The sequence below is a fragment of the Heterocephalus glaber genome, unplaced genomic scaffold (genome assembly GCF_053883595.1).
Source record: "Heterocephalus glaber isolate CG9 unplaced genomic scaffold, H.glaber_assembly_v1.0 deba00000122, whole genome shotgun sequence".
Lineage (NCBI taxonomy): Eukaryota > Metazoa > Chordata > Mammalia > Rodentia > Bathyergidae > Heterocephalus > Heterocephalus glaber.
In genome coordinates, this window is record NW_028258138.1 from 63855654 (window position 1) to 63870015 (window position 14362).

The following is a 14362-nucleotide window of genomic DNA, read 5'->3' on the forward strand; positions in this document are numbered from 1 at the left end:
TAGAAAATGCTATGAAGAAAATGAGAATACAGTGACATTTTCCATCAATGGTCAGGAAAAGTCTCAGGAGACTGAATCTGGGCAGGGCCTCTAGTGCCCTTGATACTACAGTTTATGAGACACTCCTTGGCTAATCTGATCACAACCTATATACTGTGCCCAAGCCAGAACCAGTGATACTGGGCAGCCACAGTCCTCTGGGCAAAAGACAACAGAAAACTGTATAAAACGTGCCAAATTGCTAGCAACAAGGACACACGTGAAAAGCCTGCTGGTAACCTCACCTCTATCTTACTATTATAGTTTATAATTTGTGAATGATGGGGAAAATGGAGAGGAGGATTGATACACTAAGAGGATGTTTTGGAGCCAGAAGACTTCATTGGTATGGAGGGCAGGGAGCTGCTATTATTTGTACACCTCGGGCAGTTCATCTATGTGCCTGCAGCTTGTTTCCTTGCCTGAAAATGGAAATCACGACTGTCCCCTACCCCTGGTTGCACTGTGATCAGATAAGATGGTTTGTGTGAAAGCCTCAAATGAAGCTCATTCTGTTTATAGGGCTAACAGAAAGCAGAGGTAGGCAAAAAGGATGTTTAATAATACACTAAACTAAAACAATATTAGCTATTCCTTTGAACTGAGCATTGCAGTAAGTACATTAGTATGTTACCTTTTTAGTCTTTACAACAAGCCCCTAAGATAGGTTCTGTCACTACCCTAACTTGTCAAAGAGGAACAGGGAGACTTCAAAAGGTGATGTGGCCAGGTCACACAGATACTATTACTGAGTAGTCCTTCCCTCCAAGTTTTAAAGCTGAAGCACTTCATTCAAAGGCAAGTCCTCTGAATACCCTGACTTTCTGCATATTTATTTTAATTTAGACAAAATTATAATCAACTTGTTTATCTGTTCCCAACCCACTGATTTCCAGTGTCTAAACGAAACAAGGACAATCAGTTTTTGCTAGGAGTGGGCATCCTAGTCTACAAAGAAAGAAAAACTATTACGTAGGGCAGAGATGCGTGTGTGCTGCACATGCACACGCATGAAAACAAAGGGACCAAAAAGGAATCTGTGGATAGTGAGAAAAGGGGCACTTCTACATGTCACAGCAGCCTTCATGTCTCACAAGCTAGAGGCATCACCAAAAATACCCACACTAAGTGATGTTCACAAGGAATAACACCACACCACCAAAAAAGGGACAGAGTTGTTCACTCTCAAGGGGAAGTGCATAATGACATTCAAAACATTTCTGTCCAAGATGATTAAAATTGGAAAACAAAGAAAAACCTTACTTATATGGACTACCTTATTTCTCCAAGACACTGGATTTAATAAGATATAACTATATTTTAAATACTAATACAATATAATTCCATACATATAAAATTCAAAACAAAGCAAAACTAAATTATAGCACTGAAGTTGCATTCTTAGGAAAAGCAAAAAGAAAAGCAGGGAAGTGTTCCCTGCTCAAGTCAGGAGCACAGTTTAAATGTAGGAAGAACCTGTGCTTGGGAAGAAGCCCCTGGGGTAGCGATGTCCCACTTCTTGATCGGCCAATGGTGACATGGGTGTCTACTTTTTAATAATTCATTTCAACTGTATTTATATGATGGAGGCACTTTATTTGTGTTATATTTCACAATAAATGTTTTTAAAAAGAAGCTGAACAAAAAATAAAACTATATGATTAATGAAAAAGACAGTACATTCCTATATGTGTGTCTCACACACTTATTCCCCTTGGCAGTGCCTGTGAGGTACAGAGGGTGGGCCTGCTCCTCTTCATTTTAAAGACAGGGACTCTGGCACCCCAGGGGTTTACCATTTTGCCCTCACCCGTGTCAGTGGCAAGTTGGGACTCCCACTCTGCCTAGTGTTTCTGGGGGTCCCACTCACCAACTTTCCTCCTTGTCCTTTCAGACACATCCCAGAGGTAGATATACATATACTGCAGAGCAATTGTGAAGCCAGGGAATCGATGAGTTCTTAGGGATGATAACCTCACCTGTCACAATGTTCCACTGCAATCCTATGCTTGCTTTGAGAGTCTGTCTTCACCTCCCTGACCATGATAAACCAGGCCCTGAAAATCTTCTTCTGAAGGAAGTGTACACAGAGTTCTCTTACTTCTTCCTCCAGATCAGTCACATACTGGGGATGAGGACAGAAACAGAAATGAGATGAATAATAACAGTAGACAAAGAATTACAGCACATATAGTACAAATGAGAGAATTGAAACATGCAAAACAAAGGACACTGGTGGCATAAAGAGAAAAGGATAACACAGTAGCCATGAGAATATCCTTTGTGATGTATTATAAAAATGACAGAAACAGGAGGAAAGATAGGTATAAGACTGAGGCGGTAGGTTTCTAATGAAATCATGTAAGCACTGTGAGACAATAACCAGGAAGTTGGTATAAAAATAAAAGCTGATATCATGATATGTTACAGTTTAAATACACATACAATGTGTAAAAAAAGACACATGCTTAAGAGTCTATAATAAAAACTGATTTGATATTTTCATATTCCTTTCAAAGCAATTAATTGAGTTCATGATATTGTTCTTGAAAAAAACAATGATCATGGGCATTCTGCAGTCCATTTAGTTTTTTCATGGAGGATTAAACAGAGATGTATTCAAAGTGGCCTTACCCTGTGGCCTTACCTGTAGCCAGCTCTGAATGACCCTCCTAAGCAGTTGCTGGGAATAAAATTGATCAGCCTGAGCTGTCTTCCTAGCCAAACTTTCCTGACTACAGTGGAACCAGGTCAGCAGACATTTCCTCTGTAGAGCCAAAGAATGATGTTTTTCTGCCACCTACAGATTTTTTTACATGAGAAAAAGGAAATTATTCTTTAACTTTTAAATCTTTTAAGAAAACATGTCAGCTGGCCAAACAATGCTGTGTATCACATTTAGGCAGTTATTAGGGAAGAGTAATCTTAAGGTGTATTAGTTCTGTGTCCTAAAAGCACTGATTATGGGCCCTGTTATATTATTATATGGAGGTTATAGAGTGAAACCATGGATGGCCTTTCAGCGCTGACTTCCTGAAGATCATAGTGAATGGCTGGTTCTGAAAATGTAATAAGCAACCTCCAAAGCCACCGCTTCACTTCCACTGAGTTTTGAAGTAAGTGTCTGGCAACATTCTCAGTTTGCTGTCCTGGAATTTGGACAACAGCTGCATAACAGCCCTCCCTTTGTTATGTACTTAACCACTGTCAACTGAGAAAATGCCAATACTTTCAATTAGTTTTGTAGAATAAACTGTCACTAGCATTGAAATTTAGATAATATCAATAAACCACAAAACCATTGGTAGAAAAATAACATGAATAATTTAATGTCTTACAAACCTAAAAGGCTCAGAGTATCATTCTATCAAAATATAAAATTCCAAGTTTACAGATTTTAAAAAGTGACTGTTACATTCTTTGACGAGAAAGGAGGAGAGGAAACTCTTCTTAGTCCTCTCCAGACAATGATACATTTTCCTACGTCTTGTCTGGCACTGTGTTTACAACTGATCCAAGGAAACCTCTCAGAAGTCATACTTACTGGCCAAAATGACCATTACAGGGATATTCTGTGGCACAGACCAGCCTGGAAGCCAAAAGACAAGATAACATTTCATCTGTCTTGCCCTTCTTGATTATCTACTTGATAAATTTGTGGGGAAATTTCAGAAGTTGAACTAGTGTTTGATTTCATATAGCTCTGTATTATGGGGTGGATACTGCTCTGTATGATGGAATTATACTCAATATTCTTTGCAACGTGATTTCATAGTGCCTCCTTCCTTTGCTTTGTTCAATAAAATATTAGTGGACTCTGGGGGCTTTCTATGGGTTTATATAATTTGTATGTCCTTCAGTTGCCAGGTGAGATGCATCCCCTAAGTACCTGCTGGACCCACAATGAGGCCTTGGGAGAGGGCAGAACCTAATTCACAACTGGCCTGCATATATGTGAGAAATACTTGCGTATACTCAAATACTTCAGGTATACCTGAGTCTGATATTTAGAAGTTTTTTGTTATTCAACTTTATCACAGCAGAAATCCAATATACCCTATAACTTTTCGGCTTTTTTTTGGAACCGGGGATCGAACTTGGGTCCTTGCGCTTGCGAGGCAGGCGGCGGAACCACTGAGCTAAATCCCCAGCCCAACTTTTCTGCTTTTTAAGCACTGCTAAAATTGAGAGAAGCCTCTTTCATCTTACCTTGGGTATCTCCAATTAAAAATTTACTCTAGTTTTTTTCCAACTTGTTAAGTTACAAAAGTGTTTAAAGACAAAATCTAAACTCTTTCAAAACAAAGAAATATACACACCAAATCATTTATCTTTATGGCTTCTAAATCACCGAACTCCCCTCAACGCCTGAATAATCGTGCTATTTGGAAAAGTCCATTTTCTAATTTTGGGGGTTGGTAGCAGTGTGACATTGTACCTGAATGTTTTGCCTGCTTTGTTGTCTCAATTTCTTCCAAGGGTCCAAACCTTTTTTCTTTAGCAAGACATTTTTATAATGATCTTTGGCTGCTGCTTCCAGCTCTTTGTTGCTCTTAATTCTTTTCTGTTTCTCTAATTCTTGCTGGAAAAAATAATGAATAAAAAATGTCATGATTGTAAAACTAATGAACTTCAATTGGACAAAAAGCTACTGAATTTAATTTGAACATGTAACCACCATATAGTGCATTAATCATTATAATAGAGCTCTGCAACATTAAAAAAACCAAAGAAAGTATTTTGCTAAGAGGGTCAAGAAAAGTTGGTTATGAGCCCCACAAGAATCAGGGTTATGTGCATTTTTGTTTTTATCTTTTTGTTGTTGTTGTTTTTGTTTTTTGTACCGGGGACTGATCTCGTGTCCTTGCGTTTGTGCAGCAGGCAGGCGAGGAAAACACTGAGCTAAATCCCCGGCCCCTGGTTATGTGCATTTTTGGATTTCTTTAGTGTTGACCACAGAAATGATTTACTTCTCCCCACTAAAAGTAACATATCTAGTCAGGAGAACAACCATGAATTTTTCCTCATTATTATGAAAAACTCAGCAATGTAGTCCCTTTACTTAAATTATGAAGTAGAGATTTATATATAAATAATACAGTTCACATGTAATACTCCATTAAATGTGTAGAAAGATATTCTTACTGAGTTCTTTTGAATAAATTCAAAGGGAAGTTAAAAGTATTTGATTATTATTAAGCAAGCTTCCTTCCTGAGGAGGATGTCCCTCTAAGAAGAAACCTACCCCTGAAGTCTGTCTGAGAAAGATGACAAAAACTTGTTTACTTTTAATAAAAATAGCCTATAACAAAGGTGAAAAACAAGGTGAATGGTAGCAAGTGACATATACTAGGCAAAACGAGCAAAAGCAAAGATTGTAGACTGTCTTCACAGTGGTACTCTTTATACTCTCTGGAGTGTAAGCACAAAAACATTTAAGTTTCTTTTTCTTTACTTCCCATAATTTCATGTTAAGAAAAAGGCAGTGGTAAAAACTGGCTGATTTCACAAGCTACTTAATATGCCAGAGCCTTTGGCAAACAAGGAAAATGATTTAAAAAGGAGGACATGGGGACATACGTTTCTAATGTGAAAGGGAGACTCACTCTGAACTTCCTATGAAAAAACCTATTTCTACACAAGTTCCTGAAAATGAAATGTCCACATTCTCCAAAGCAGTAAGCCAAAACAACCTTTATGGTTTTTATTCCAGGCACTTGACATACTTGTTGAACAGAACAGCCAAAACTAAAAATGTTTACAACAGGTTTTCTCATGAGTGATAAGAGGAAGTTGAGGGGTAAGTGAAAAGGAAAACAGAGAAATGGGATGTTTCCACATCCACTGAAATTCCCAGTAGCATCAAAGCAGCAGTTGCAACTCGCAGGCAGAAATTGAACCCAGACACAGCCCTTTGGAGAGGCTCAGCTACAAGACTCTGCTCACATGCACACATAGGTTATGGTCCATCCTCCTAGAAGTCCAACTCTATGCTTGGTATTCTGTGCACCAAAAGGAAGACTATTTTCAAATGGATTATGGAGGAAAAAATATAAAAACATTTAATAAGGGATTTGCTTGAGTCAAATTTTTGTATTCCTACACAGAGATTTAAGTGTGTATTTCCTCCCTCAGTTAAGGATTCCTTAATAGGGTTGGTTGTATTTCATTACCATCATCATGTTTTCCATTTCCTTGTTCATAAAATTCTACACCCGCATCCACAATTTCCTGTGATGATGGCATGGTATGCTGCTGTCTGTTTTGAGATTGCATTTTCTTTGGGGATCTACATGCTAGAGATTCATAAAGCACACAGTTCACTCACACTAAAAAGGCGATACTAAATCTGGGTTTCTCTCTGACTTATGTTCTATACAATCACAAATGATATACAAAAAATGACTCTTTTAAACATGTCTATACCACCTACTATGCCTTGAGAGAAGGATCAGGAATTACAGATACGTTAAGAAGAGTACAGAGCAGTCAACACTGTCCAAAAACTAATTTCTCCTTCACTATGAGCTGAATCATTCCCATCAGTATATAAACATGTGCTCATATCTCCCATCTTTAAAATAAATAAAAGCAAAATAAATAGGAAAGAAACAAAAAATAAAAAAATAAGCACCACCATGACCCTAAAAATAAAAGTCCTTCTTTGATCCCACGTGACTACTACCTATACCCATGGTCTCTATTCCTCATCCATTCTCCCCTCAGCCCATTAGAAAGTGGCTTCTTTTGCAGGTCACCACTGGAAGCACTCTTGTCAAGGTCATGAATGATCTGCACATTACCAAAGAGCAACTTTTTAAAAATAGGGCTCAGTAACATTTTGCTGGGTTAATCACCACCACTCTCCTAACACAAATATCTTTTAATCTCAGCATTTGATATCAGATGCTCCTGTCATCCTCCCATCTCCTGAGTTCCTCATCCTATGAATATATTCATCCACTCTGGTACTTGGTCCTGGACTCACATCCCCTCCCTATCCAGACATTCTCCCAGCCACTTCCAGAGCAGTGAGAGCACTGACATGTTTTGACTTCCAGACTCCTTATGACAACCTTGATGCCCAGGCTTATATGTTCAGCTATTTGACATGCTCATGTGGATGTTGATGTCTAATAGGTACCCTACATTTAACACATGGGCACTGTGGAGGCCTCCTTGACCTCCAGCAGCTCAAATATCCCCTCCTCAGGTTTCCCAATTTTGCTTCTCCCATTATTTCTCTGTCTCCCTACTTCTTTGGTTGTTGACTTGTTTATTTCCTGTTTTCCTAAACTAGCAGGGCAAAGCCATTGTGTCTTCTTCACTGCTCTGTTCTAACATCTAAACACTGGCTACAACATAGTAGGTGTTCTATAGATATTTACTCAATGAGCAGATATGCTTGTTAAAAATGGAAGACTTCAAATCTTGCTGATCTTCTCTGATAAAATTATCTTTCAACCACAAATGCCTGTCAAAAGAAAGCGTATTTGTACAGTCACAAAAGTTATAGTCTGATAAGTATTACCAGAAAATAAGTATGTGATAAAAACAGAGTAATGGGTTAAGAGGAAGTTAGATTTGATTTTTAGGAACAAAGGTGTGAAACCTGTGAATGGTCATCTTACTGCCACACCTGACATCCTCTCCCTTCAGGGTCACAGGGACACTGAGCCACAGCCATGTCTCATCTTTGTGTCATCTCCTTATGGAAATAGAGGACAGATTTGTCACAGGCTTATCTCTGAAGAATTCTTCCAGTTTCTTTGTCCCAAAATTAGTGTTGCAAGATGCTACACACATAATTGGGCTTGTATTTTCTTTTTGGGACCGGGGATCAAACTCAGGTCCTTGTGCTTGCAAGGCAGGCGGCAGAACCACTGAGCTAAATCCTCAGCCCTGGGCTTGTATTTTCTATCCAGAGAAATATATGATTGCCCCATAGACTTTCTCCATCATACCAGTGGTAGGATTCTTCATCTATATAATTAGAAAATGGGGTACCTTTGTTGGACAATTTGCTGATAGACTCAATGAGCAAAAGAACTGGCCAATTAGAAGAGGTGAAGATTTCCATCAAACACATCTAGCCACATGCAACTGATTCAGAGAAGTCACAGCAGGCACTGGTTCAGAAATGTCATTATCTTCGTGATGTCCAGAGGAATAACATTACTATGCCCTTAGAAGGTGTTCAGCAGAATCAGCTATATACACAAGTATATAAAGTAAGGAATGGCCTGTGCAGAACATGATGTCTCAAGAGGAATAGGAGCATAGGATCAACTGGGAGGGGAAGCACACTGTAGAGCACCTCTGCTTAGAAGGTAAAGAAAGCAACTGCCATATGCATTTTATATCAAAGATCCTCTCAAGGCTCAAGCACAGCCAGTTTATAAATGCATTGATCTCAGAGAGCAACAACTGACTGACTAAATGGAAACCAGTTATGTAACAATTTTTTTTCTCTATTGCTATGGACTGACATTCTTAAAAAGGAAAGATTTGAGCTTGGTATACTGAGAGAAATAAAACACTCTCTTTGGCCAGTAATATATATTTCATCATTCTTGGTCTACACAAGAAGTTTGGCTCCAATAAGGAAATAGCTGGACAGAGCAAATCCATGTCCTGTTTTGCAAACTGGTAAGAGAAATGAAGCCATCCCCGAATCTGAAGAGACAGGCACATTCAGGGAGACCTGGGACCCAAGCATTTGCTTATCCGAGGCGGAAACCACCAGACATCACAGGAACCAGTAAGACAATCAAACTAGAAATTTCGGTGAACTGCTGGAAGCTCAGAGTACAGCAGTGTGAGAAAAATGAAGCTCTTGGAGGCCACAGTTTAGAGGTGGTTCCCACTCTTGTAGGCTTTTCCTCTAGGAACTCCATCAGCCTTTCAGAGAGAGGATCGGGGAGAACCTGGAGACAGTCCTGACCACTGTTCTGGCTGGGAGGGAGGAACAGTAGCAACTGCAACTCTGTGCAGGCTACTCTCCTTGGGGAGCTGGGAGCTCCATCTGCATGGTCCATCTGAGAGCCCTGGAGGAAGAACACAGTGCTGGGGACTGGCACTCAGAGAACTCGGCCCAAACAAGACTGCTCTATTTCACCTGAAGGAGCAGGGAAGGGCTTTATAGTCATAGACTGAGGTAGTGGTGGATAACCACTGCCCCTAAAAGAAGGACAGGGTACAGAAAAAAGTTCTACCATTTGAATAGGAACAGAAATTCTTATGAGTGCCCAAAGCTGTGCATGACAAAGACTAAAACTTAATCCAAACTGAGAAAGCTTCCCCTTATCCATGCCCTATCACCACACTTACACACATCTCCAGCAACAGCAGTGGATTACATCTGAGAGAACCATAACAGAAAGAGTCTCTTTGGGAAGCAGCACAATAGGAAGATACCCCCCCGCTCCAAAAAAAGAAAAAAAGAAGAGATAAAAACAAAGTCACTAGAGGAAATTGAAGTCTTCGGTGCTGATAGCAACAACAAACCTCAACAGTGGTAACCATGGCAACAGTAAACTTCAAACAGCATAATTCCTGGCTACATTAACACAAAGCTCCAGCACTGAAGGCCTTTTTACCTCAGTTTCTATTGTCTGAACAAAAATGTCTGGCTTTCAAAAAAAATTACACAACACACCAAAAGACAACTAAATGTAGTCTGAAAATGTAAGGCAACCATCAAAATCAGGCACAGACATGACAGGCATAATGGAACTATCAGGGAGAGAATTTTAAGTAACTATGACAATAATGTTACAAGCTCTAATGGAAAGAAGAGATATTCTATATCACATAAATAATTTTAGCAGAGCATGAATACTAGAAGATTCAAAATAACAATGCTGGAAGTAAAAAAAATACACATTAACAGAAATGAAGAGGGCTTTCCATGGGCTTAACACTAGATAAAACATCTAAAGAAAGAATCCAGTATCATGAAAATAGGACAATGAAAATACATAAACTGAAAAGTAAAACCAAACAAAATGAAAGGTTGAAAAATAGTGTACCAGAGATCTATGGAATAATGGGGAACAATGTAACACTAGTGCAATTGAAAATCCAAAGAAAATAAAAAGAAGGGGACAGATAAAATATCTGAAGAAATAATGGGTAAACATATTCCCAAATTAGTGACAAACCACAAAACCATATATCCAAGAAGCTTAAGACTACTAAGTGAAGGACCCTAGTTAGCAAGACAGACTCCATATTGCTGCTTGACCCATCTGCCTGCCCTGTAGATGAACTCAGGAGGAAGCTTAGAAACCTCCTCCCCTTAGAGAGTCTCTTAGAAACAACAATTAATCAACTATTGTTTTACAAATGCTCTAACAGCAGGACTTTCCACTTCTGTACCTTTTGCTTGCTTTACTAGTTCTATCCCATAGGGGGGGCCTAGAAACCATTGGCCTCAAAGGTGTATAAAACATGTTTGTCAACCCCCAGTCGAGGCTCAAGTCCAATGCTCGGCTGGGGTCCCGGCCGGTAATAAACTCCTGTGTGGATTTAATATCTATCAGTCTCTGGTTGGTTCTCTCTCGCTGGGTGTAACATTCTTGGAGGCCCCAGTGAGATAGCCAGCTGCTCTGGAGCTTATTATCTTGGAGACTTTGTTTCTTTTTAGGAGAGACCAGGATCAGACATCTGCGGTGTTTGGCCCCTCTGGACACCGGTCTGTGGAAGGAGAGGCCACCCTGACGGTATTCCGGGGCTCTGGGTAGGCCAGTCCCAGTTGGGCCCTATCGCCAATCAACCGACCCACAAGAGTTTATCCGGGAAGCCTCTAGAGGTAAGAATCGAATGATTCTTAGTGCACTGTGGGTAGGTAGGAGGAAGCCAGATGTGGCACAGGTTCCTCCTACCTAGAGCCTCTTCGCGATGGTGAGCAAGCTCAACTGGGTTGGAGTCCTCAGAAGAGCGACTCCCTGGGTGGGGTCTGAATCCATTCGGCCCCAGAGGTTTATGTGGCCAAAGTCTGTTTTTGTCTGTTTATTGTTGTCTGTCTGTCTGCTTGCTTTGTGTGCCTTTTGCATTTTCACAGGCTGAAATTATGGGTTCCTCACAGTCCGCGGAAAGAACTCCACTTGATTGTGTTTTGAATAACTTCAAAAAATTTATTCCACAGACAGAGAAGATGAACATGGCATGAAATTTTCTAAAGGCAAATTGCAAACTCTGTGTCAATCAGAATGGCCAAGTTTTGGAGTCAGTTGGCCCCTGGTGGGAACTTATTCTGTGCACATTGCTCGCAAGGTTTGAAATGTGGTCACAGGAGTTGGGGCCCCACAGGTCCCAATCGACTTTTGGCACTCAATCAGGACAGGACTATGGTCCATCAACCCCATCTTCCTCCTCCCTTTTTCCTTTAAAACAGACAGAGCCCGGGGGAGGATTGATTTATGTCCCTTTTATAACTAGTGATCTTTACAATTGGAAACATCAAAATCCCCCCTTGTCTGAAAAAAACCTCAGGCATTAATTTCTTCTTGAGTCTGTTTTTCATACCCATCAGCCAACCTGGGATGATTGCCAGCAGCTTTTACAGATCCTGTTCACCACTGAGGAGTGGGACTGCATTTATCAACAGGCAGTCAAAGAGGCCCTGGGGCCAAACCCTGGCGTCACTCCTGGAACTCCGGGGCATTCAGCCAAGGCTGAAACAGTAGTTCCATCGTGACACCCCGAATGGGACCCTAATGATGATGATGGTAAGAGGAGGCTGGGGACCTACCGCCAGCACTTATTAGGGGGACTCCGGGCAGCGGCCAGAAAGCCCACTAATTTGAGTAAGGTAAGTGAGGTTTGCCAGGGAAAAACAGAGTCTCTGGCTGCATTTTTGGAGTGACTCTTGGAAGCCTATAGAGTTTTCACTCCTATTGACCCAGAGGCACCCAAAAATGCAGCAGCTTTAAATCTGGCCTTTGTTTCCCAGTCGGCCCCAGGCATTAAAAAAATTACAGAAATTAGAGGGATTTGAGGGAAAGAATAAGACTAAACTCCTGAGCATAGCCCAGAAAGTTTATGATAACCATGATGCCCCCCCCCAGGAAGTCCTAGCCAAGAAACTGGGGAAAGTCACTATTGCTGCACTCCAGACACAAGAGACAGTCCCTCTGGAAAGAAAAAGAGAAAGCCGCCTTTTTGGCTTTAAAGAAAGCCTTAGTGTCAGCACCATCCCTGGCCCTACCTGATGTCACCAAGCCCTTTTGGTTGTCTGTGGCTGAACGAGGGGGCATAGCCAAAGGGAGTGCTAGCTCAGGCATTAGGGCCTTGAAACAGACCTGTGGCCTACCTGTCTAAAAGACTTGATCCTGTGGCAAGTGGATGGTCTACCTGTTTGAGGGCAGTTGCAGCCACTGCCCTCCTGGTCAAGGAGGCAGATAAGCTCAGCCTGGGACAGGACCTGGTCATCACCGCACCCCATGTGGTGGAAACATTGCTGAGAGGAGCCCCAGAATGATGGCTCTCCAACGCCTGCCTGACTCAGTACCAGGCCCTGTTGCTGGATGCTTCATGCATCAAATTCACCTGAGAAATGACCCTCGATCCGGCCATCTTAATCCCAGACTCCAACTCATAAGCATGCCCCTCCATGACTGTCTGGACACTCTGACAACTTCCACCACCAACAGCCCAGATCTGACTGATGTTGCCCTGCAAAGCCCAGATGAGACCTTCTTCACCGATGAAAACAGCTTCTTGGAAGACTGAGTCAGGTATGCGGGGGTGGCCATAGTCAGTCCAGAAAAACAGGTACACTGGACACAGGCATTAAGCCAAAAGACTTCAATGCAGAGGGCTGAACTAATAGCCTTAACTCAAGCCCTGTTAGGTCAAGACAAGGCTGTAAACATCTACACTGACAGCTGGTATGCATTCGCCCCTGCCCATGTACATGGCGACATCTACAGACAGAGAGGGCTATTGACATCAGAAGGGAAAACTATATAAAAAATTTTGGCCTTATTGGAGGCAATTTGGAAACCCAGAGCATTGGCCATTATTCATTACAAAAGCCACCAAAAAAGAGACAGCTTTGAAGCCCGTGGTAACTGAGAGGCTGATGATGTGGCCCGAAAGGTGGCCAAAGAACCAGTGGGGCCAATAGACATTCTGCCTGTCCAGCCCTTTGGCTACCTGCCAGAAAAGCCCACATATACACCGGAAGAGAAAGAGGAAAATCAAAAGCGAGGGGGTACAAAATTGGACTCAGGCTGATGGAAAGGGACAAAGGAACAAATTTGTCTCCCCCAAGCCCTGGGGTGACAACTTGTTCATCAGTTACATCACTTAACTCACCTGGGAAAATCAAAGTTAAAAAGACTAATGAGCTCTAAGTTTTCAATCCCAGGACAGACCTCTATGGTCCAGGACATCAGTTCCAGGTGTCAGGTGTGTTCACAGTTGAACTCCAAGGCAAGACGAAGGAACAAAGGTAATCGACTATGGGGAAGAGAGCCAGGGGAACATTGGGAACTTGATTTCACTGAAATAAAATCCAGAAATAGGTTCAAATATTTACTGGTATTGGTTGACACCTACTCAGGTTGGGTAAAAGCTTTCCCCACTCCTGGAAAATCAGTCAACATAATAACTAAGGTAGTTATTAACCAGGAGATAGTTCCCCGATTTGGCATCCCTTGTTACCGGGGGTCTGACAATGGGCCTGCCTTCATGGCAAAGATATCCAAATTGTTGGCAAGGGCACTACATATCAATTGGAAGTTACGCTGTGCCTATTGCCCACAAAGTTCAGGACAAGTAAAAAGGATAGATAGGACCCTGAAAGAAACCCTGACTAAATATGTTCTAGAAACTGGCAGTAGGTAGCCTGATCTGCTTCCTCTAGCCTTGTTAAGAGTTAGATGTACCCCATATGTGACAAGTTTACCCCTTTAAAAATCCTGTATGGGAGGCTGCTGCCACTCCTCCCTAAGTTAAACCTTGAACAGATAACAAAGAGTTCTTGTGTCTCTTTACTTCAGTCTCTTCAAGCCTTACAGATTCTTCAGAGTGAGATCCAGGCTACAAAACAATAGGCTTGAGAAAAAAAAGCTTTTGTGACGTTCCAGCCCCATGGTTTCAAGCCAGAAGACCTGGTCCTGATATGCTTGGTTTGCTTGCACCAAGGACTTGACTAAATACATTCCCAAATCAGTCTTGGCTACCCAATCTGCCACTTTATTTTGTGTCACCATGTATGCTGTTCCACAAGTCTTGTATTATAATAAAAAAGGGGGCCGTGAACATCTGGGATTAACCACTGAACACTATAGGAGTAAACGGGCTGCCCCCGTTT

General features: G+C 41.4%; 1 protein-coding gene across 8 annotated transcripts in view; it reads right to left on the reverse strand.

Moving 5' to 3' along the window:
* The window catches only part of Ccdc191 (coiled-coil domain containing 191), a 94507-nt gene that overhangs the window by 1313 nt on the left and 78832 nt on the right, over window positions 1-14362 (reverse strand). For 6 of the 8 annotated variants that reach the window (XM_087215764.1, XM_004835695.4, XM_021263441.1 and 3 more), the window contains 3 exons: window positions 4478-4621; window positions 2687-2839; window positions 2019-2164 (listed from right to left, as the gene is read on the reverse strand). In XM_087215764.1, coding sequence (XP_087071890.1) covers window positions 2019-2164; window positions 2687-2839; window positions 4478-4621 — 443 coding nt within the window. Of the gene's footprint in view, window positions 1-2018; window positions 2165-2686; window positions 2840-3410; window positions 3629-4477; window positions 4622-14362 lie in introns of those variants that run through there. The other 2 variants (XM_021263437.2, XM_087215770.1) reach the window with 2 other exon arrangements.